Consider the following 25,493-nt stretch of genomic DNA (forward strand, 5'->3'; position numbering starts at 1 on the left):
TTGGGGGCACCTGGGTGGCTTAGTCAATAAACCATCTGACTTCAGCTCAGGTCATGATCTCGGGGTCCTGGGATTGAGCCCTGCATTGGGCTCCATGCTCAGCGGGGAGTCTGCTCCTCCCTCTCCCACTCCTTCTGCCAATCCCTCTGCCCTCCCTACTCGTGCTCTCTCTTTCTCAAATAAAATCGAAGGAAGGAAAGGGATAGGGAAAGGGAAAGGAAAGGAATGGAGTTTGGAGAACAAGGATGAGTCTTGAAAATGGAAAACATGACAGCCAAAATGAAAGATTTAGTATCGGGCTTGGAAGATGAAGGTGAAAACGTTCATTCATTCAGCAGATATGTTCAAGTAGCTACTATGTCCTTGGCATTGTTCTAGATGGTGGAGTTTCATCAGTGAGTAAAAGAGACAAAGAGCCCTTGGCCTGCTGGCGCTGAAATGCCAGCCGGTGGAGCGCATAAACAATGCAGTAGCGTGTGAGTTACATGCTGCGTTGTAGTATCAAGTGCTAGAGGCCGGAATAAAGCTAGAGCATGGTAAGGAGCACGGAGAGTGCCAGGTGGGGAAGATAGAAACAAGTTGAATTTTAAAGGGGATGGTCAGGGCCAGTCTCATTGGGAAGGGGACCACTGAGCAAGGATGCAGAGAGAGAGTGAATAAGTTGGCCATGTGATATCCAGGGGGAGATCATTCCAGGCAGAGGGAGCAGCCTGGAGGCCCGAAGATAGCTGGAGTGAGCAGGGGAGGTAACTGCCCCAGAGAATGTGGGCCTTTGTAGGTTAGTGCAGGGGTTCTGGCTGTTATTCAGGGAGATGGAGAGCAGTGGCAAAGTTTGAAGCAGAGAAGTGACGTGAGCTGATTTTGGCCTTAAAAGGATCACTCTGACCACTGTGCTGGCGGAACTGACTGCAGAGATAAAGGTACACAAGAGAGAAATTGGACTCACTCAACAGGAAGGGTGTGCACACTGCTCTCTGATGGTCTCTCTTTGTAGCTCGGCTGTTCCCTCTGAGTCAGCCTCTCTGTAGGCCTCCGTTCTTTCTTCTTCCTAAGAAATGACTTGCAGGACCTCTCCTCTGTCAGTCTACCCTCTGCTTTATGGCTCCTGCTTAACTTTCCCTCCCAGATCCCATTGTGTTGCCTTCACCCTTCAGCGTCCACTCTCTTGCATCATATCTTAAAACAAAATATCTGGTTGGTTCCTCTTTAATGTTAATATTAAAATATTGTTTTATTTTGCTATTGAATATAACATTTAATTCTCTGTTTTCTGACATCCCATCATCAGGCAAAGTCCTCCACACACAGCCCCTTTATATGACTCTCGAAAAACCCAACAGTTTAAGCAGCTTTAAACAAAGAGGGAAGTGGAAAAATCGGTCTTATACCTTAAATTCCAACCTGCAGACTTGGTGGGAAAATCAACAGCAATCCTCCCCTACACAGACTCACCAACTCATGGGAGGATATCTGTTTAAACCAAATATGCTTAGATTATAAGGAAAAATACATGAATAATGTTTTGCATGCATTTTCCTCTGTAGTTTTTCAATGCTACTTTTTCTCTGATGTTAAAAAATTAAAGCCTAAGGGACGTCTGACAAAGCTGATAATGTAACTGCAAGCTCACAGAAATTCCTTTCCCCCAAATTTGCTGAAATTAATAAAAATGTAAAAATGACAAAGAACCCATGAACCCTGAAACCAAAAAAAATTAAAAATCCCAACTTCATACCATAAACTGAGAAGTGTCACCCAGAAAAAGAAAAATTAGACCAAATTGAACAAAGGTGCTAAAAAAAATCAATATATTCTTCAAGGAAAAGAATGGAACATGGAGACATACAAGAAGGGAATTCTGAGAAGTCATTGCTTTTGATGATGTTGGCATCAAATATCAAGGTATGTCCGGGGAAAGGCCTGGAAGAGCCCATACCTCCACTGGGAACCCTTTCTTCCATCAAGAAGACATTTTCCCTCAGGCAAGAAAAGTCAAGAAGGCTTACCATCTTCCCTGCCTCTGATATGTCAATAAGTGGGCAAGGAATAGGGGAAGCATCTGCTAGGAATAATATTAGAGCCGAATCAAGAAAAAGCTCCTCAAAACATGGAAAAAATATCTGTCCTCAACCAAGCCAGAAGACTGCAAGACACCTATTAAGGAGGGAGCTTGATAGCAGCCACCTAAAGCCCCAGCTCTCTTTTCATTCCTCTTGAGCAACGGAGAGACCAGATAAAGCATATACATAATGGACATCTAGTCCATATGATAGATGGAAAAATAAGACAATACCCAGTCCAACACTGTTTGGGGGCAGTTAGTAGGCTGAGAAAGAATGGCTCGCATTCATTAAAGAGTTTCCAGGGGCGCCTGGGTGGTTTAGTCGGTTAAGTGTCCAACTCTTGATTTTGGCTCAGGTCATGATCTTGGGGTCATGAGATCAAGCCCCACGCTGGGCTCTGCACTCAGAGTCTGCTTGAGATTCTCTCTCTCCCTCTCCCTCCCACTCTCATGTGCTCGTGCATGCTCTCTCTTTCTCAGATAGAGAAATCTTGAAAACAAAAAGCTTCTGGGGGCACCTGTGTGGCTCAGTTGGTTAAGCGACTGCCTTCGGCTCAGGTCATGATCCTGGAGTCCCGGGATCGAGTCCCACATCGGGCTCCCTGCTCAGCGGGGAGTCTGCTTCTCCCTCTGATCCTCCCCCCTCTCATGCTCTCTCTCTCTCTCTCATTTTTTCTCTCAAATAAATAAATAAAATCTTTAAAAAAATAAAAAATAAAACAAAAAGCTTCTGGAACACATGGACACGTGACTGAGGCAAAAAAATCCTGCCCATACAGGGGCGCCTGGGTGGCTCAGTCAGTTAAGCATCCAACTCTTGATTTCGGCTCAGGTCATGATCTCAGGGTCATGAGATCAAGTCCCACAAGCTCCCCACTAAGTGGGGAGTCTGTTTGTCTCCCTCTCCCTCTGCCCCTTTCTCCACTCACACGCTCTCTCCCCACCCCCAAAATAAATAAACAAAGCTTTAAAAAATCACATAAGGGCACCTCAGTGGCTCAGTTGGTTGAGCGTTGGACTCTTGGTTCAGCTCAGGTCATGATCTCAGGGTCCTGAGATCAAGCCCCATGTTGGGCTCTGTGCTCGGCAGGGAGTCTGCTTGAAATTTTCTCTCTTCCTTTCCCTCTGCCTCTCCCCACCCCCCCATGTGCATGCACTCTCTCTCTCTCTCTCTCTCTCCAATAAATAAATCTTAAAAAAAAAAATGTTAAACATAAAAACCTGCTCCTTAAGAAGCCCTTACTTATGAAATGCTTTTTTTCCTCAAATTACGGAAGAATTAAACCAAAAACATTTTAATGAGAATTTCTGTGAACAGTCCTCGAAAATTAAGGATTGATTTTCTATACAGGTGTGGCTCCAGGGAGTCTTAATTTCCTTTCTCTTCAAAAAAAAGAGAAAAGCAACAAACAGTATGAAACTTTACGAATGTGTTTAAGAAATCGAATCACAGACTTTCACCCTGTAATTGTATTCTTTGGGTTTTTTCAAGATGCTAAAGAAGGGACCTTTATTTTAGCACTTGGGTGGAGGCGTAACAGAACCATCTGCATGATGGATTTGGCAACGGGGAAAAGAGCCATTTTGGCTAAAAAGGGTTGCTGTACGGATGCCACATGCAGAAACAAGTTTTCATTGCCTCACGGTCTTTATATATTCTGTTTATACGTGAGCACTAGGTTCCCATCACAAACTGCTCACATGTCACACGTTTCCCTTACATATCGAGGTTTTCCTTGACTCATTAGTTCCTCTTTGCAGTCCCTTGGTGACCTCCTCATGCGTCCCATGCAAATAAATCTATCCTTGTGGTGCAGCAGGTTGAAAAAAGGAGCACATCACAAGCCCGTGATGCCAGTTTAGGAGTCTGCTTAAAGAAACACCTAAAATGACGAGGTAAAAGAGGCATTGCACCAGTTTTTCTGAGAAATTGGTGACACAGGTGGAGATTTATAAAGAAATACAAGAAACCCGAGGGAGTCTGGAGCCCCCATACCGTGGGCTTTGAATTAGAAGTGGAAAATCTTGGTCCCGGGAGGCCAGAGAGAGGGAGGGAGCTGAATACCAATAACCTGAGAATTGGACTGGTTATCCAAGTAGCCGCAGTAAATATCAACTGGAACATGATGGTGGTGCGTCCAAGGAGTTTGTTGAAGAAAGCAGTGCTAGAGTAGTTTGGGGTCTTGGAGATTTTAGTAGCAGAAAGGAAGGGAAAGGCTAAACTGGAAATATTGTAGAAGTAAGAGTAAGTTGTGGGGGTGGAGGACACGTACAGGGGAAGAGCCAAGAATGAAGTGAAGATTATACCAAATTTCTTTTTTACTTGAGAGATTGAGAAGTACATGAATCTGGGCAAAGGATCCTGAAGGAAAAGTAGAAGTAAGTATCTCTGACTTTACCATGCACGGAGACATTTATATATTGTCTGACTGATTTCTGAGCACTGAAAAAATGTAAACAAAGATTCATACGCTGTCAGTCATCTGTTTTCCCCTTTCCCCAGGATTACATCTAAGTTTGGGGGGAATTTACCTAGTTCTTGGGGAGAGGGGCTGCACAGGCTGAGTATAAGTACATTTGTGAATCCAATGTGACGGTGCATTGGTGACCAGTGGTGTAATCTGTGTAAAGCCAGGTTTCATTGGAGAACTGTAGATGTCAATGGCTCTTGGTTCTGCCTTATCTTGCTTCCTTTCCACATCCTTCAGATATTTCTGCAGAGACATGTGCATTTTGGCTTTCTTCTCTTCATGACCATAAAGTTAAAACAGGACTCTGTGTCCGAGTCAGCACACAGCCCCGTGCACACCAGGAACAGCTCCACCAGGGAGCTGAATGACAGCGTGACTCCTGGTGCCATCTGTTGGTGGCAGGCAGAATCAACGTGCTTTGTCTCTGCCTGATTTTGTGGACAACACGCAGTTCCCCCTCCCCCCTCCCCCCCCAACCCATTGGTAGTTTCTAAGCAGAGGATCTTATACAATTGCAAAGTCATATGCCACTGACTCAGCCAGCAACATTTGTCCTTTTCTTTCTCTATTGTGAAGGTGTGGCGAGGCACACTGGCCCGCATGCGCTACAAGAGAACCAAGGCAGCTCTGACAATTATCCGATATTACCGGCATTACAAAGTGAAATCGTACATTCATGAGGTTGCCAGACGCTTCCACGGCATCAAGACCATGAAGGACCACGGCAAGCACGTGAAGTGGCCAACCCCACCTAAAGTTCTCCACCGTTTCGAGGAGGCCTTACAGGCCATTTTTAATAGGTAAGGAAGAGCCTGTTGGCCTGTGCCGCATCCGTTTATGGGAGCACACGTAATGTATAAAGCCCCAGATCTGAGGCCGTGACATTGGCTCAGCTGTTTGCCACTGCGACTTTTACCTCAGGTCTTCAGATCTGTAGATTTCACTCTCAAGGGGCATCTGTTTACGTCTCAGAACAATGGGACTTTATTTATTAACACATGGGACCGTGCATTTACTCTTCCTACGGCGGCGGACAGCAGTGCACCACCAAGCCCAAATCACGCCACGGTTAGGACAAGCTGTTAGCCTGCCGTCTCTTTTATTAGCAAATAGTAACTACATATTAAAATCACCACACGTAACCCAGACTGGAAAGTGTGTGAATCCTTTCAGGGCAGCACTTCTCTATCCTGGTTATGAAACCTACCAAAGAGTTTATGAGACTTACTGATGCCCACATCCTGCCTCCAGAAAGTCCTGCTTAACGGAACCCAGGAGTGGGGCCCAAACAAAGGTCCTTTCTAAAGTTTCCCAGATGATTTTTTTTTTTTAAGATTTATTTATTTGAGAGAGAGAGACAGCACAAGCAGGAGGGGCAGAGGGAGGGGGAGAGATTCTCAAGCAGAGAATCCACACTGAGGGCAAAGCCCCGCACCAGGCTCGAGCTCATGACCCCTAGATCACGACCTGAAGCCGAAACCAAGAGTTGGATGCTTAACTGCCTGTGCCACCCAGGTGCCCCCCCCAGACGATTTTAAAGTGTGAGAGGGAAAACAATTGTTTTAGAGCAGGCTTTTTTTTTTTTAAGATAAATAAACACCCATGTAAAATCTGATGTCTTTCCAGCTGATCTCATTTTTTATAAACTAACTTGAATCTGAGTTTGTAGTTATTCACAGCCCCTTATCCCTCGTTATTTGTTTGTTGCTGGTGTGCACCGGCTACATTTAGCTATGTCTTAGACACAGCCATCCAGTCACATAAACGAAGCTAACAGTTCTCAAATGTGGCCATTTGGCAGTGTGGTATTCCACAAAGAACACTATGAAATAATCAGCATACCAAATGTGAAAGAGCTAATTTATAATTCTGTGCTAAATCAGATTTTATCTTCCTTTAGAGTTAGCTTTGTATAATTGGTGGCACATATCAAAAGATAAATAAAAATGCATAGGAAAAAAATTCTTTAATATATACCCCATTTGCTTTTTGTAAAAACAAAAGAGAAGAAACGATATCTCATAAAAAGAAAAGCTCAATAAGGAATTATTGAAAGCAAAATTACCTCAGTTTTCAGATCTAATACTATAAATACTCGTTGTAAATCCTGACAGGCTTTTTTAATGCACAGGTAAGTGATTTTCATGAATGGTATCGTCTGTAACCTGATTTTTTACTTAATTTAAAACGTAATTAAGCTATGCATGAATACACATGCTTATTGTGGTTTTTTTGTAAAGTGAAATAATATAGAAATATATGAGATATAAAATTGAAATCCTCCACACCTCCACTTATCTCCCCCATTTTATTTCCTTGCCCTGAGATAATCACTCATTAACAGTTTGTATCCTTCTATGACTGTGTGCATTTTGAAGCACATGCCCACATGTAAGAGACAGCATGGTATAGTGGTTAAGAACACAGATCCTGGAGCCTGGGTTTATATTCTGTCTCTGCTGCTGCCTAGTTGTATAACCTTGGGCACGTTAGATAATCTCTTTGAGCCTCAGTTACCATATCTGTAAAAGGGCTATAACGGTAGTACCTGCTCATAGGATTGTTGGAAAGATCATGAGTAAATATGTATGTAAAGCATTTCAGATTGTACCTGACACGTAATAAACGCTGTAGTAATGTTGGCTCATAGTAAGAGTGTGTATGCATGCACAGTCACCAGTCACATATCATTTGGGCTCTTCTTCCTCTCTTTTACACAAGCAGGCTTATAGGACGACTTGAAAATGTTTTGGAGACCTGTCCATGACAATAAGGAAAGATCCATATAGTACTTTTTTTTTTTTTAAGATTTTATTTATTTACTTGACAGAGACACAGCGAGAGGGAATACTGAGGCCACTCTCAGGGGGAGTGAGAGAGGGAGAAGCAGGCTCTCGGCGGAGCAAGGAGCCTGATGCTGGGCTCGATCCCAGGACCCTGGGATCATGACCTGAGCCGAAGGCAGCTGCTTAACTGACTGAGCCACCCAGGCGCCCCTCCATCTAGTACTTTTAATGACCACAAGGAATTATTGATTTTGTTTGTGTTGCACTGTGGCCTCTATAGTCTTCTTTTTAGATTTTGATGGTTTTATAGATGGCCTAGAATTGATGAATTTTTGCAAAATTCAGTTTATTCATTCAGCACATATTCACGCAAGGCTAGCTGTGTCATGGGCACTGGCCTGGGTTCCAGGGATATGGTGACAGACAAGAAAGCTGGGAAGACAGTCCAGCCTTCTCAGGGCTTCCGTGTACGAGCGTTTTGAAAATAATGCATCTGCTCCGCTTGCTGACTTTGCACGCACGTGTGCACGTGCACACACGCACTCTGAATGAATCCTGCCAGTTGTGTTAATCTCATCCAAAGGCAAACTTTTTCTGTTAAAGACACGGTAGTAAATATCATAGGCTTTATGGGCTACATATGGTCTTTGTCACATACTTTGCTTTGTTTTTCTCTGGTTTTGTCAAACATGTAAAAAACTTCTCAGCTCGTGAGCAGCACAAAACCAGGCCATGGGCTGAATTTGGCACAGACCGTGGTTTACCAACCCCTGATATAGTCACCTTATCCTGCTTAATTTATTCTTCACTTTTTTGGTCTGTGGACTCCTGAGAGAAGTGCACTAAAGGACTCCACTGTGATTGTGGGGTTTTGTTTTTTTGGTTTTTTTGGTTTTGCTAAAATCTCAACATTAATCATGGTGAAGCTCGCTCCTATTCCTCCCAGTAATTCTTTTTCATTCTGGGAAGGCTGGGAGCCTTCCTCATGCTCATCTTTGTCCCCCTTTTCATGTTGTCGAGGCTGGTGATTTTTATGCCGCCGTAAAAATGGTGTTCGGGGCTACAGGCGTTTATAGATGGTGGTTTTCTTGAGCAGGGTCAGAAGCCTGTGTAGCTCTCTCTGTGGTTATACAGGTCAGGTCCCAGATGCCCTGTGTGCCCCTGCACTCTGGAGTGAGTCAGGTACGGACCTTGTCCTGGGCCACAGTGGGCAATAAAGAAGGGACAGACAGACTGGGCACCTGGGCTAAAAACAGACCATCAGACAGCAAAGACTGCCTCTCCCCCTCCCAGGGAATAAAATTTGGGACCCAAGGATTAATTGGGGCAGTTGCTCAGCAAGCCTCTTAGTGTTGTGGGATGTATATACCTGTCACCGGTGACCTTGACGATGACCACCAACTGCTCCCACCCTGTGATTCTTCCAGTGACTTCTGGAATGACCTTAGGACATTCTGTCCCATTGCAGTGTCAGTTGGCCACAGAAAGCAGAGAGGAGAATTTCTCCTGCTGAGCCTTTCCTATTTCCACGGCTTTTGTTTTTGTATTCTGCTACCTCTGACTTCTGATGCTCTCCCCCACAATGGGGGTCCCCATCTCACCATGGGCAGGCATTCTTTGTGCAGAGAGATCCCCGCCACCAGCCCCAGCTGCCTCAGGCCCAAGCACTCTCTGGGCCGTTTCTGCCAAAGGGGTTCCTCTCCTTCCACCAAGTGGCCATTCCTCCAGCGGCGTGGTCCAGTCTACTTCGAATCTCCAAGAAAGACTTCCCGTCTTGCAGTTCACCGACATCATTCCGGTTCTCCAGGGCTGCTACAGAGCTTTTCCTTCTTTGTGTATTCATTTGGTTATTTTGGTGGGAATTTCAGAGAGAAAAACAAAACTTTAGGCTCAAGTTACCATCTTAAGCCAGAATACATCTCAGGAAAATCTTAGATGGAAGCAGTCTCACGTTCTGGGTGCGTGCCAAGGGGAGAGAGCACCACCTCTCTGTGTTAGGTATGTCTCACCTCATGCTCCGTGGAAGATCACTAGAGAACCCCTGGCCTTGACAGGTTCATCTGCTGTAAAGAAGTTCTGAGTTTGTTTCCAGCCCCTGCTTCAGGCTCCTGTGGGAGAATGGAGGGCATGAGTGCAAGGAAGGCTAGGGCGGCCCTCACAGAATAAAAGCCCTGTGCTTGCTCTTCTCCATCAGTAATAGATTATTTTTAGTGTATGCTTGGACCCAACAGTCTTGGGGTCATCTTTACATTCCCCCATATTCTCTTGCTCCCGTGTCTAATCCATCAGCAAATCTACTGGCGTGTCCTTCAAAATGCATCCAGGACCAGCACCTGTCTCTGCCTCCACCACTCCCTGCCTGATCCCAGCCACCGACCTCTCCCGCATGTGTCATGGAAATAGTCTCCTCCCTGATTCGGTCTCCTTCCACGCGGCAACCGGAAAGTCCTGTAGATCAGGAGTCAGGTCACGTCCCTTGTTCGCAGCCTCCTAGTGGTGTCTGGTCTCATCCAGAGGAAAGGCCAGAGTCCTTACGGTGGACTCTGTGGGTCTGCGGATCTGTCCCTGGGTCCCCGTCTGGCCTCTCCTCCTGTGCCCCTCCCCCACGCCCCTCCTGCTGCAGCCCCACCAGCCTCCTCCCCTGGTCCTCCAACCCACACACTTTAGAGCCCGTGCACTGCTCTGCTCTCTTCCTGGCGAGGACACTCTTGCTCAAATATCTGTGCACCTCCCTCACTTCCTGAAGGTTTCTGCTCCTATATCCTGATCAGTGGTGCCCCCCCCCGACCTCCCTGTATAAATAACACCCACACCCTGTTCCTGCCTGCCACCGCACTCCTGTCCTTTCCTTGCCTGATTTTCTCCATAGCACTGAGCACATCACACATACTGGTTGGTTTGTTGTCTGTCCCTGCTTCTAGAAGGTAAGCACCTAGCAGAAGGGACCTAGATCCGTTTGTCCACTGCTGGGCCTCCACTGCCTAGAACAGCATCTGGAGTTTAGTAAGTGCCTAGAAATGTTCAGTGAAAGCCTCAGTGTTGAATGAAGGAAGGACTTTCTGTGCCCTGACTATAAATGTTATGAGAAAAACTCATGTATCATGAAGTTCTAGTTGTTTTCAAAACACACAAATGACAAAGCAAGTTATACAAAAATCTTTGGGGGCTCCTGGGTGGCTCAGTCGTTAAGCGTCTGCCTTCGGCTCAGGTCATGATCTCAGGGTCCTGGGATCGAGCCCCACATCGGGCTCCCTGCTCAGCGGGAGGCCTGCTTCTCCCTCTCCCACTCCCCCTGCTTGTGTTCCCTCTCTCGCTGTCTCTCTGTCAAATAAATAAATAAAATCTTAAAAAAAAACAACGTTGTCTAAAAAACTGTGTGTATTTTAACAAGTTCTGTGTATACTTTAGAGACCTTTCTTTTTTTAAGATAGCATGCAAGTACTTTGGTTTAAATTCTGTTTAATGGCAGCCCAGTTACTTGGGGTCATGAATGGGATTGGGTTTCTAAATCCTAATACATTTCATTTATTCACTTACAGATGGAGAGCATCCCAGCTCATCAAGAGCCTGCCCGCTTCCGACCTGCCCCAGGTCAGGGCCAAGGTTGCAGCCATGGAAATGCTGAAAGGTCAAAGGGCTGACCTTGGGCTCCAGAGAGCCTGGGAGGGCAACTATCTTGCTTCGGTACGTGCCAGAGAACAAAGTGGAATCTATTCCTGCTCCCTTTACAAAGAAAAGGAAGAATTTTTCTCCACAACTTTGTGGAAAGAATGAGATACCTACAGAAACTAAACATCTATGGGCGACACTAAACTAAAAGATTTTGTTGCTTCTCTGTGCAATGTTGGCTATTTCCCTTGCTTTACAAAGGGCCGTCTGTCGCTCTCCGCCATATGTACTAGACATACTCCAAAACCTAATTTTTGAGCATTTGAACCTTCCCTTGCATAAATCAGCAGCTATTTTTAATTACCACCTTTATATTAATTATTCCCAGAGCTACATTTCATCTTCCCTCCCATTGTGCATTTTAAAATTTTTATAGGCCGTTTGGTGGTATGACACCCCTGCAGCAGCCCACCATCTGGGATGGGAGATAAAAGTATGTGTGTGAAACTGTCTGAGCAGGGTTATAAAGCCAGGCCACTGAAAAATTGCCTTTTCATCCAAAATGCCAAGCAGACTCATTTCATCATGTTTCCTTTTTCTTTCAGAAGCCAGACACGCCTCAGACCTCAGGCACTTTTGTCCCCGTTGCAAATGAACTGAAGCGGAAGGACAAATACATGAACATTCTCTTTTCCTGCCATGTCCGTAAGGTGAGGCGGGCTGGGGCCAACCCCCCAGGAGGAAAAGGTTGGAATCAGAGGACCTTACCCATAGCTATGACTGCAGTACAACATAGCTACTGTTACTTTTGTGTAACAGTCCCAGCGCCACCGTCACCGAGCGCCCCCTGCCTGTGCTGGGGCGGGGCTGCGGTGGCTGAGGTGACTATGGCTCCAAGGGTAGGATGTGGAGATTTTTGGTTTTAAGGGGGACCTCCCTGTGCTCCGGGGTTGGTACTTTACTGCATGCATGTCTTTCACAGCAGGTACTGGTCTACCTTGTAGTTCATGGTCATTTCGTACCTCTTATACGGGTTTGATTACAATTTTAAAGGTGGGGAGGGAGGGAGGAAGAACGTAGTCTACGAAAGGGAAGACAGAGAATTTGGGTGATGGGGGAGGGCGAGTTATACATGCTGTGAATCTAGTTGTTTATCTGAGGCAAGATGTGTGTGAGGACTCTTATTTGCCTTCAGATAATGTCCGCGGGCCAAGTGAAGTATGGAAGTTGGAGAGGGGAAGGCTGGGGACATGGTTGGCTTTTCAAAACTTTAAAATACTTCTTTTCACAAAATAGGAAATCACAATAATTATTTTTAAAAAGCATCTTACAAAAATTAGGCAAATAAATTTCAAAATATTAATGAAATGGGTGAATTTAAGAAAAATATTTCTGGGATGCCTGGGTGGCTCAGTTGGTTAAGCATCCAAATCTTGATTTTGGCTCAGGTCGTGATCTCGGTCCTGGGATCGAGCCCCGCGTTGGTCTCTACACTCAGTGGGGAGTCTGCTTGGGATTCTCTCACCCTGTCCCTCTGCCCCTCCTGCTCCTGCTCTCTCTCTCTCTAAGATAAATACATAAATCTTAAAAAAATATTTCCTAGATTGACCCCAGAAGAAATAATAACATAAATATGCCAGTATCCAAAGGAGGAATGAAGAAAATGATCAAAGAATTACCTCATAACAAAAGCCCAGGTGTGGGTGACTTGAGTTGTTTTGTTTCAAATCTTGAAAGAGTACACAATTGCAGTATTATTCAGATCAAAATAATGAAGTATTATTTTTCCACTGTAAATTTGGCAAACTTTAAAATGTTGATAACCAGTGTTTGCATGAATTTAAGGAAACACTATTGATAAGATACAGTCCTTCTGAGTGAATAGTTTGGCAATAGCTATCAAAATTTTAAATGCCCAGAACACTTAATCTGGCAATTCCACAACTCAGGATTTATCCTATGATATATTCACACATACATCCAAAGATACAGTTTTGTACATTGTAATGGCCAAAAATCTGGAAAAAGATGTGCATTAATATATGATGAGATTAATAAATGTGTGCATAATAGAATACAATGTATCTATAAACTGAACAAAAAGAGGATATATGTTAAAAAAAATAAGGGGGCGCCTGGGGGGCTCAGTCAGTTAAGCGGCTGCCTTTGGTTCAGGTCGTGATCCCAGGGTCCTGGGATTGAGCCCCGCATCGGGCTCCCTGCTCGGCGGGGAGCCTGCTTCTCCCTCTCCCTCTGCCTGCCTCTCTGCCTACTTGTTCTCTCTCTGTATCTCTCTGCCAAATAAATAAAATCTTAAAAAAAAAAAAACTAAAAAGACAAAATCTATGAAATAATGGTTTGCAGTCACTGCACATCAAGATATGAGAAACAGACAGTAAGCCCTGCAGTTAGCTGGTTTCCCTCCTTGAGAAACTTTCTAGTCTGTGACATGATTGGAGGAGCCCAGTGGAGCTTAGTGGACTCCCTTACGGAAACAAGAGAGCTGAGCTGGGAAACACCTGGGCAGCTAGAGTTTGCAGAGTAGAGTGCCAGAGAAGAGCGAGTTGCACAGAGGGACCTCTGGATAGCTTCAGGGGGTCCACAGCACGTATACGCCTGAGCGCTGCTCAGCATGTGCGTGTGAGGAAACTACCCAAGGCTAGAGCAAGAACCACCCCAAGGGGTAGGCGGCAACAATGGCCGGTACTCACAAAGGGTTGCAGATAGTCCCTGCTCCCACCAGCCATTGGAAGACCTTGTGATTCATGGGATACCGGATAGAGTATGGACAGGAATCTTGGCCTTGGTCATGGGGAGGAATTAGCCCTGGACTAAACACTGCCCTAATCCCACCCAACAAATCCTGAAAACATGACCCAAAAGAATCAGACTTTCCAAGTAACCTAACAGTGTCCCAGAACAAAGCTCAAAACTATTCCTAAGAACACAAACTCATCAACACCCAAAAGATAAGCTTCAGAATGTGTGACATTGGATCCAAAATTACCAGGCCTACAAAACAGCAAGAGACTCTAACTTAAAATGAGAAGAAAAGTCAGTCATGCAAAATGATCCAGGAGTGACATAGATTATAGAATTAAAAGACAAGGTCATTAAAATAATTGTTATGCATATGGCGTATGTTATGGATAGAGATGGAAAACACAGCGTCTGAGATTTTTTAAATATACTTGATGAGATTAAAAGCAGTTTAGACGTTGCAGAAGAAAGATTAGTAAACTTGAAGAAAGAGCAATAAAACTACCTCAAATAAAACACACAGAGCAAAGGGGGGAAAGATGCCACCATCCTAAAAAAAAAGAGCGAAATATTAGGACCCTATGAGCCAGCGTCAAGTAGCCCAATACACGGGCACGTGGAGTCCCGAGAGGAGGGAAGAGAAGGGGGAAATTCAAAATATTTGAAAAAATAATGGCTGAAATTTTTCCAAATTCAGTGAAAACTACAAACTCTTAGACCCAAGAAACTCAACAAACCTCAAACACAAGAGACGTGAAGTAAACCATACCAAGGCGCGACATGATTAGATTGCTTAAACGCAGCAGTAAAGAGAAGAAAAGAAAAAAAAAAACAACACAGAGTAGAAAGATGAGGGTGTATCAGATTTCTTCTCAGAAACAGGGCAAGCAAGAAGACAGTGGAGCAACAACTTTAAAACTTCTTTTACTGAAAGAAAAAAACAGCTGTCAACCTAGAATCTGCACCCAGCAAATATAGCTTTTAAAAACCAAAGTGAAATTAAGACTTCTTTGGGCATATCCAAAAATACGCACTACAGGAAATGCTAGAGAATGGCCTTCAGACAGAAGGAAAGTGATTCCAGATGGTAATGTGGGCATACACCAAGGAATGAGGAGCAAGGGGAATGGTGGCCTCATGTGTAAATACATATTTTTCTTATTATTTAAATCTCTCAGAAAGATAATTGAGTGTACACCAACACTCATAGCAGCATTCACAGTTAGTTAAAGGTGGAAACAACCCACATGTCCATGGACAAATGAATAAAGAAAACGTGTATCAGGAGCACCTGGGTAGCTCAGTTGGTTAAAGCATCCAACTCTTGATTTTGACTCAGGTTGTGAGCTTGGGGTCATGAGATGGAGCCCCCCGTCAGGCTCTGTGCTAGGCGTGGAGCCTGCTTGGGATTCTCTAAAAAAAGAAAGAAAGAATACGTGTATCCAGGCATTGGGATACTATTCAGCATAAAGAGGAAAGAAATACATGCCTACAGCATGGATGACCTTGAAGATATTATCTAGGTGAATAAGACACAAAAAGACAAATACTGTCTTACGTGAAGTACTAGATTAGTCACATTAATAGAGAAAGAAAGTAGAATGTTGGTGACCAGGGGTAGGTATTCAAACATTCTAAGGAAGAAGAGATCACCTCAATATAATACAGACTTTTTAACAAAATAGTAGCTTTTAAAAAAAAAATCAGAATGAAATAGGAAAGCTTGTTGGCCGTTGGGTGGTTAACCAAGTGGAGTCGAATTCTGAACTGGCAGATCCAGAAACTCTTTTATAAGTGGATCTGGAGTTGATCAGATAATCAAGAGTGGATTTTGTGGGCCAGAATCAGACATAAAACAGTATATGAGCCACAATGTCAATTTGTGAATTTCACTAAGGAATATACCATGCTAGTGAATTCTCATATCTACTCTCTAGGGTACTTCCTTTCTAGTGTCAAGCCACGTGAGAAGTGAAATTAGTAATCGGAACAATCGAAGAGTGTTGAATGGTTTTGGGAATTATGTCATCTGCTTTAGAAAAGCCTGGTGTCTCTGATTCTGTCTTTCCAATGATGACAATTTGATGTCTGACAGCATGTCTCTCTCTGGATCCTGCTGGATCAAGGCTCAAAATTCTTAGTCATGCTCCTGTGTTTCTAAATTCAATAAAAAATAGTATTTCTGCACACTATAGCTTAGATTATTTTTTTATTTGAGTATAGTTGACACACAATGTTACATTAATTTTAAGTACAACATAGTGATTCAACAACTCTATACATTACACTGTGCTCACCGGCTGTAGCTACAGCCGGTCACCATACTACACTGTTATAATATCATTGACTGTATTTCCTACGTTGTCCCTTTTATTCCCATGACGACTTCTTTCCATAACTGGAAGCCTATTTCTCCCACACCCCTTTACTCATTTTGCCCATTCCCTTTAGCCCCCTTCCCTCTGGCAACCTAGTTTGGGTTTTTTGTCTGTATTTACGGGTCTGATTCTGCTTTTTGTTTTTTTATTTGTTGTTTTTTAAATTCCACATATGAGTGAAATCATTGGTGTTTGTCTTTCTCAGTCTGACTATTTCACTTTGCATAATACCCTCTAGGTTCATCCATGTTGTTGCAAATGGCAAGATCTCATTGTTTTTATGGCTGAGTGATATTCTATGTGTGTGTATATACACCACATCTTCCTCATATGTTCATCTATTTTTTTTTAAAGGTTTTATTTATTTATCTGACAGAGACACAGCGAGAGAGGGAACACAAGCAGGGGGAATGGGAGAGGGAGAAGCAGGCCCCCCGCTGAGCAGGGAGCCCGATGCGGGGCTGGATCCCAGGACCCCGGGACCATGACCCGAGCCGAAGGCAGACGCCCAACGACTGAGCCACCCAGGCGCCCCATATGTTCATCTATTGATGGACACTTAGATCGCTTCCATATTTTGACTATTGTAAATAATATTACAATAAACACAGGGGTGCAAATATCTTTTTAAATTAGTATTCTCATCTCCTTTGGGTTAATAGCCAGTAGTAGAATTATTGGATCATATGGCATTTCTATTTTTAATTTTTTGAGGCATGCCCATACTGTTTTCCGCAGTGGCTGCACCAAATTACATTCCCACCAGCAGTGCATGAGGGTTCCTTTTTCTCCACATCCTTGCCAATACTTGTTTTTTCTTGTCTTTGATTCTCACCATTCTGACAGGTGTAAGGTGATAGCTCATTGCAGTTCTGATTTGCATTTCCCTGATGATGAGTGATGCTGAGCATCTTTTCATGTGCCTGTTGGCCAACTGCACATCTTTGGGAAAATGTCTATTCAGGTCCTCTGCCCATTTTTCAGTCAGATTGTTTGGGGTTTTTGGTGTTGAGTTTAGATAATGTCTTTTATAGAAATTTTTCAATCCCAAGCATGTGCCAAGGTAAACTTGATATAATTTCGGTAAAGCCCTCTTCTTTATGCCTTGATTCTTTTTAAAACAACCACTTTCCGTTAACTACAGTTATAAAATGTCCTTTACGGTGGGAGACTTCTGCAAATAGCTGCTGTCACCCATAATGTGTTTTCTGTTGGTCTGACTCCTCAGGGGAGCTTTATCTCTGACCCCCTGTGGTGTTGACTAAAACTATAAATAGGTCACCAGAAAGATTTGGGCAAGAGCCAGGTGATAGGGAGTTTTCTTTGGTTGAGGATTTTAGCGTGGGTCATAGAAGAAATAAGGTGAGAGCTCATCTAACACTGAGTCTGTGATCCAATTTTTTTATTACTTTATGAATTTATGAGAAAAAAAATGTTCCTATGCCATCATTATTTTAATTAAGTTTGAATTTACAGATTTATGTATGTATGTTAAAATTTTTTCTTTGCCACTTTGATTCTGCTATTATGCAACTTACAGGTCTTTCTTTGGTACATGATGTCCTTCCCACTCACTTGATCCGTTTTAAGGGTGATTTGAGTTGCTAAAACACAAGGTAAAGACGTATGACCTCTTCTCATTAGAAATTACATTTTTCTATAAAAAGGAATGTAATATTTCTAAACAGCCCTTCAGTAAAATTGCTGCTTTGAGGTTTTTGCTTTTTTGGTTTCCAAGTTAACTCATGGACAGATCACAAAAAGGAAAGTACTCTCCACTTTACCACTATGGCTGGCCTATTGTTTTTAACTCTTGTATGACCTCGTGAAATTATGTGACACGCTTTTCTTTTTTCATACTCTCGTGCAACACACCTATATTTCTTACATGATTTTGCCAAAGATGAGGAGCACTACTTTTACTTATTACTCACGTTCCACTTCAGATGCTCTCTAGTCTCCCAACTCTAACATGGATATAAATGATTAGTGTCCTCCACCATGTGTTTCACAAACCATTGTTCTGTTGAATGTATTCATGTGTTTTTAGAAAGGATCCCTTAAATTGGACAGCCACATGCAGAAGAATGAAACTGGACCATTTCCTTACACCACACACAAAAATAGACTCCAAATGGTTGAAAGACCTAAATGTGAGACAGGAGTCTATCAATATCCTAAAGGAAAACACAGGCAGCAACCTCTTCAACCTCAGCCACAGCAACTTCTTCCTAGAAACATCTTCAAAGGCAAGGGAAGCAAGGGCAAAAATGAACTATGGGGACCTCATCAAGATAAAAAGCTTTTGCACAGCAAAAGAAACAGTCCACAAAACCAAAAGACAACCGACAGAATGGGAGAAGATATTTGCAAATGACCTATCAGATAAAGGGCTAGTATCCAAAATCTATAAAGAACTTCTTAAACTCAACACCCAAAGAACAAATGATCCAATCAAGAAATGGGCAGAAGAAATGAACAGACATTTTTCCAAAGAAGACGTCCAAACAACCAACAGACACATGAAAAAGTGCTCAACATCGCTCGGCATCAGGGAAGTCCAAATCAAAACCTCAGTGAGATACCACCTAACACCAGTCAGGATGGCTAAAATTAACAAGTCAGGAAACGACAGATGTTGACGCGGATGCAGAGAAAGGGGAACCCTCCTACACTGTTGGTGGGAATACAAGCTGGTGCAGCCACTCTGGAAAACAGTATGGAGGTTCCTCAAACAGTTGAAAATAGAGCTACCATACGATCCAGCAATTGCACTACTGGGTATTTACCACAAAGATACAAATGTAGGGATCCAAAGGGGTACGTGCACCCCAATGTTTATAGCAGCAATGTCCACAATAGCCAAACTGTGGAAAGAGCCAAGATGTCCATCTACAGATGAATGGATAAAGAAGAGGTAGTATATATACACAATGGAATATTATGCAGCCATCAAAAGGAATGAGATCTTGCCATTTGCAATGATGTGGATGGAACTGGAGGGTGTTATGCTGAGTGAAATAAGTCAATCAGAGAAAGACATGTATGATATGACCGCACTAATATAAGGAATTCTTAATCTCAGGAAACAAACAGGGTTGCTGGAGTGGTGGGGGGTGGGAGGGATGGGGTGGCTGGGTGATAGACATTGGGAAGGGTATGTGCTATGGTGAGCGCTGTGAAGTGTGCAAGACTGTTGAATCACAGATCTGTACCTCTGAAGCAAATAATACATTATATGTTAAAAAGAAAAAAAAAAGATAGCAGGAGGGGAAGAATGAAGGGGGGAAATCGGAGGGGGAGACGAACCATGAGAGAGGACGGACTCTGAAAAACAGACCAAGGGTTTTAGAGGGGAGGGGGGGTGGGAGGATGGGTTAGCCTGGTGATGGGTATTAAAGAGGGCACTTTCTGCATGGAACACTGGGTGTTTCATGCAAACAATGAATCATGGAACACTACATCAAAAACTAATGATGTAATGTATGGGGATTAACATAACATAATAAAAGAAATCCAAAAAAAAAGTATCCCTTGTATCATATGTGGGAAGTGCTGGGTGAAGCAGTCAAACATGCTCTTTAAGTGCAGAATTCTCAGAGCCTTTAATATATTCATGGGTTACAAATATCCTAGGGGAGGCCGTGGTTTGCAGGGTTCCTCCAACCAACCTGACTTAGAACCCTTTCTTTCACAAAGCATCACATGAGGCTGGTGTTGTGCAGAACAACTTAGAAAAAAGCTGAAGTGGGAGCTCTAGAGTCACCTTGTTTCAAGCCTTCTGACAAGGGCCAAATCCCTTTTATGGCAAAAATCATTGCTATGTGAGGTAAATAATTACTACCAAGAGTAGTCATTAGTTTACCACATAGACTCTACTCTTAATTACAGAGACCATTTTTGTCAAGTTGAAGACTGAAAAACATGCTTTGGTTACAAAAGCAGTGTTTGGCAAATTGACGGATCTCTAAAGCTATGAGGCAGAAGGGAGAAGACAGTTGAAAACCTAAACTTTAGTTTGCTCTCCTACCTACAGCAGTGTACCCTGCTGTGTCCTGTCTTACCAATCCTAATTTAGTTAGCTGTGTATCCTACCAGCGGTAACAGTGTGTTCAAATTAGTCTCTAACTTCTTTGTTTGCATCTTGAAAATAGGATCTGGGGAGCGGGGGATGGGTATATGTTATCACAGGTGCACCTTCTATTTCACTTAGGGGAGGGGTTTTTGAGTGCTCTTTGTTGTTTTGCTTTGCTTTTCCTTCTAGTCACTGAGAAATATGACTTTAGAGTTCAGAAATTATTTTGTGCTGTTTTTTTTAATTATTTTTTTTTAAGATTTTATTTATTTGACAGAGAGACACAGCAAGAGCAGGAACACAAGCAGGGGGAGTGGGAGGGGGAGAAGCAGGCTTCCCCGCAGAGCAGGGAGCCCGATGCAGGGCTCAGTTCCAGGACCCCGGGATCATGACCTGAGCCGAAGGCAGACGCTTAATGACTGAGCCACCCAGGCACCCCTTGTGCTCAGTTTTGATTTAAATATTGCCCAAATCTAAGATTGAAACATCCCAATTAGCTTGTAATTAATTCCTTATTTATAAAATGTCCTGTGGTTAATTCCCCCTGTTAGGGGAAGATTTACCTGCAAATTGGGCATTCTCTGACTCTCATAAAGTAGCACTCTACAGAATCACACGTATATTTTCTCCCAATCCCATTATCTAGATTTATTTTCTTTATCTTTATATGAAATTATTTTCACGTGTTAGTTTCTTACCAAGCTCAACCCCATCTACTAGTCTCAGATTCTTATTATAACCAAGGGCTTCATATCATTCCTTTGAATATCAGCAGCAGCTGATATAATATTATATCAATACATTATATAGTACTTGAAAATGCACATTGCAATTTTGAAAAAAATTATCAAATTATTTAATTTAAGGAGATGCTTACCAGGATGACTTTTTTCTAATTGGAGCGATGTGCTGGATTTAAAAATATAGGAAAAAATAAATTCAATACCATTTTTAGATGTCTGACTATAGAAAGACCCCTTTTCTCAATGAAAGTGTGAATCTCAAGGTTTTATAAGGGTAGTGTGACCAAGTAATACGGGGTTGCAAGTACAGACACAAAGGTTCCTCCTAGATCCACTCAGGATAGTTCCTCTGGCCCGTCAGCATTCTGTCTACGGAGTATTGTAGTGATGGCTGTTGGCAAAGGGCTTGCCCTCCAGTAATGTAGACTCTGAGGGAAAAATTAACTCATGGAAAAGACTCTTTATGGGATAAAAGAAAATGTGGAAATAAATCTCAACAAGTCCAACCAGAAGAATAAATAGTTCCAGATGAGCAATCCATGTGCTTTTATTTTTATTTTTTAGATTTTATTTATTTGAGAGAGAGAGAGCACAAGCAGGGAGGGGGACAGAGTGAGACGCAGGCTCCCTGCTGAGCAGGGAGCCTGATGTGGGACTCGACCCCAGGACCCCGGGATCATGACCTGAGCTGAAGGCAGACGCTTAACTGACTGAGCCACCCAGGCGCCCCACAATCCATATGCTTTTGTAGTGCCTACTATGTTAGGGAGCTTTTTCTTGAAGAGATCGCTTCCTGATAGTCTTCCAGCCTCAGAAAAAAAAAAAAAAGCAAGAGTCCCCACTTCCTCTTTCTTCAGTGAAGAAATGGAGGTTTTCCAAGACCACACCGGGCAATGGGGACTTAAGCTATTGAGCAAAAGTGCTATCATTTGCCACTTGGGACATTTTTTTTCACACATTATGCGGCCTTCCCAGTGTGCTTCCATGTTTTCTAGTCATCAACACTGATTGATTCGTGGGGAAGAGCACCTCTTGAAATTATCCTGTCGGATTAAAAGGGCTCTCAAAACCAACCGGTCAGCAAGGGTAGATTAAATGCTATAGGCCGCCCACTTCTGTACTGGGTGCTGTGAGGTATAAGAAAAAGGCCGTCAGATGATAATGACCCTCAAGGAACTTCCAGTCTGGCTGGAAGACAGAATTACTGTCTGTGAAATAAGAAGGCAATAAATATGAATCTGTCCTGGATATTTGAGAAGTTACAATGTTTTGTTTATGTAGTTGTATTGAGGTATAATTTTTATACAAGTAGATGCACGGATCTGAAGTATAGAGTTCAGTGAGTTTTGATGAGTGTGTACACTCATGTAAATCACAACGCTATCCAGATATAGAACATTTCCATCACCCTGAAAAGCTCCTTCATGCCCCTTCCCGGCCAAGCCCTCCCACTACCAAGGGCAACCACTCTTCTGACAGCCTTTACCATAAAATAGTTTTGCAATTTCTTGATCTTCATTTAAAAAAAAATCATACAGTTGAATATGAGATTTTTACTTCGTTTTCAAGTAAATTCATAAGTTTTATTTGTCACTAATTTGATAACCTATTTGTAGCTATTTTACAAGGGCAACAGCTTTTCTTATATACTTCCAATATTCAGATAATCTGTATAATCTTTTATAGTGGCTGAGTTACTTGGATCTACATTCGTGAGGTTATAGTAGATTTTCACAAGATTCATAAGTAGAATCAACATCCTGTGCCAAACACAGCTTCAGCTACAAGTTAAAAAATGCAGTGTTCTACACAACTGTTTTATCGAGTATATTCATAACAAGTATCCATGGTCCAAAAATTACAAGTGTCCTTGAAATTACTAAAACTTTACAATTAAATGAAAACTTTTGCCCTTTTAGTAGAGAAGTGTAGATACTAACTGAATTTCACAATGAGAAGGTGATAAGGATAGATTTAACTTTATTGTCTGGAATTTATAAACATCAGCAAACCTGCCCTTTCTTTCCAAAAAAAAAAAAAAGTTTGGGAGAGGATCCAGCATTTTATGTTAGCAAAAGTGCTTAGACAACAGCTCGTCATATTCTTGATTGTCATGCTTTAGAAGAAAAACCCTGTGCCCTTTGGTTGCGATGTTAATTTTTCATTTTGTTCTTAACTCTATATGTATCCTATATATTCACTCTATAACTGTGTAATAGAAGGTTAGAGGAAAGGGTGATTGTTTTTTTACTTTAGAAATTTTAGCAGTCTTATAATGGAATGAGAATTTGAGCAATATCTTTAAATACAGAGAGGTAAAAAGGAGAGTGGAAAATCATACACATTTAAGAGAGAGCATAACATGAGGAAACCTGTCAGACAGGAGCAGAGCCTTTAAAGAAATAAAGTTTAAAAAGGAGAATAGTGGGTTGCCTGGTTGGCTCAGTCGGTAGAGCATGGAACTCAATCTTGGGGTTGTGAGTTCGAGCCCCATGTTGGGTGTAGAGATTACTAAAAAAAATAAAAAATAAAAAATAAAAAAATAAATGAAAAGGAGAATATTGGGAGATAGAAAAACTCTTGAAAGTCAAATAAAGGAATCCTAGAATCTGAGCAGTAGAGGACCTTGGAAACCTCTAGTCTTTGTACTCAAAGCAGGAACCACACCCACATCAGGGGTCCACCTAGCTTCTGCTCATATCCTTTCTATGGGGGAGGGGGATATTACTGCTTTTCCATGTGGCCCACTCTTGTTTTGGACAGTAGTAATTATGAGGCATTCGTGCCATAATTCATAGGCACTGTACATTCTTGAACATGTAGGGTTTTTTTAAGATTTTATTTATTTTTGCCAGAGAGAGAAAGAGAGCGTGCCCAAACAAGGTGGGAGAGGGGCAGAGGGAGAAGCAGACTCCCCGCTGAGCAGGGAGCCCAATGTGGGACTCGATTCCAGGACCCCAGGATCATGACCTGAGCCGAAGGCAGAAGCTTAACCAACTGAGCCACCCAGGTGCCCCTGAACATGTAGATTTAATGACATACTCAATATATTTTAGGGAATTTGGTCTGAAATACACCTACCCATTGCGTTAGGAAAGGGGCAGAATGAGTCATTTCAAATAGAGCTTACATTTTTTACAGTTTTATTGAGATATAATCACATACCGTACCATTCACCATTTTCAGGTACACAATTCATTGGCTTTTAGTGTATTCACAGTTGTAGATCCATTACCACAATCAATTTTCAAAAAGGAATCCCCCGCCCCTTAGCTGTCATCCTTCCAAAATTTCCATCTCCCCCAGCCCTAGGCAACCAATAACCTACTTTCTGTTTCTACAGATTTGCTTATTCTGGATGTTACATGTAAATGAACTCTTGCAATGTGGTCCTCTGGGACTGACTGACTTAGAATCATGTTTTTAAGGTTCATCCATGTTATGGCATGTATCAATATTTATTTCTTCTTGTTGACAAATTATATTCCACTGTCTGGATATATCATATTTTATTTAAACATTCATCAGTTGATGGACATTTAGGTTGTTCCTATCATGATTAATGCTGCTGTGCACATTCATGCCCAAGTTTTTGTGTGGATCTGTCTTCAGTTCCTTGTGTATATACCTATGAGTGGAATTTCTGGGTCATATGGTAATTCTGTATTTAACCACTTGAGGACCTGCCAGACTATTTTCCAAAGTGACTGCATCATTTTATATTCCCACCATTAGTGATGAGGGTTCCATTTTCTCCACATCCTGGCCAACATTTGTTATTTTCTGTCTTTTTTATTATTGTCATTCTGGTGAGTGTGAAGTGGTATCTCACTGTGGTTCTGACTTACATTTCCCTGGTGGCTAATAGTGTCAAGCATCTTTTCATGTGCTTATTGGCTATTTGTATAGTTCTCTCTGGAGAACTGTCTATTCAAATTCTTTACTCATTTTTTTGTCTTTTTATTATTGAGTTATATATTCTAGGTAAAATACATATTCTATTCTTTTAGAGATACAAGTCCCTTATCAGAAATGTGATTTGCAAGACATTTGCTCCTTAGTCTCTGGGTTGTCTTTTTATTTTCTTTATAGTGTCTGGGTCAGTGTTTTTAGTCCTTTAATTCTTATGTGTTTTTCTTGTTTTTCCTGTTAAATTATAAAATTGTGAAATTTAAATTGTAAAATTCTACAAATCTGGAAACTGCAAGTCCTTTTAGATCTCTGTTCCTCCTGTAGAATGGTATATATCTATTAAAGAATGTGTCTCCACAACTAGCCACCTCTGCCCCTAATTAGATAATTTCCTGGTGGATAATTTGATTTCATTCTTGATGAGCTATGATGGCTTATTGGTTTGTTTTCTTATAGGTGAATCGATTTAGTAAGGTGGAAGACCGAGCGATTTTTGTCACCGATCGTCACCTGTATAAGATGGATCCCACTAAACAGTACAAGGTGATGAAGACTATTCCTCTATACAATGTAAGTGTTCTCTGCTTTCTGAATAAAGGAGTCTTAACCTGGTGTTCTTGGACCACTGTGGGTCAATAGACTGATCACTACAACCTTTTGGGCTTTAGGGAGCCCATGAATTCCTGAAATTTTATGC

The 25,493-nt window shown here is 42.3% G+C and overlaps 1 protein-coding gene across 1 annotated transcript in view; it reads left to right on the forward strand.

The window, feature by feature from the left end:
- Positions 1-25,493, forward strand: part of MYO1D (myosin ID) — a 349,561-nt gene that overhangs the window by 188,439 nt on the left and 135,629 nt on the right. Inside the window, exons 17-20 of the mRNA XM_088028373.1 lie at positions 5,110-5,333; positions 10,859-11,003; positions 11,534-11,638; positions 25,253-25,366. Coding sequence (XP_087884499.1) covers positions 5,110-5,333; positions 10,859-11,003; positions 11,534-11,638; positions 25,253-25,366 — 588 coding nt within the window. The remainder of the gene's footprint in view (positions 1-5,109; positions 5,334-10,858; positions 11,004-11,533; positions 11,639-25,252; positions 25,367-25,493) is intronic.

Source organism: Eumetopias jubatus, unplaced genomic scaffold, assembly GCF_037043125.1.
Source record: "Eumetopias jubatus isolate StellerSeaLion01/CBP00866 unplaced genomic scaffold, mEumJub1_p1.0 scaffold_10, whole genome shotgun sequence".
Classification (NCBI taxonomy): Eukaryota; Metazoa; Chordata; class Mammalia; order Carnivora; family Otariidae; genus Eumetopias; species Eumetopias jubatus.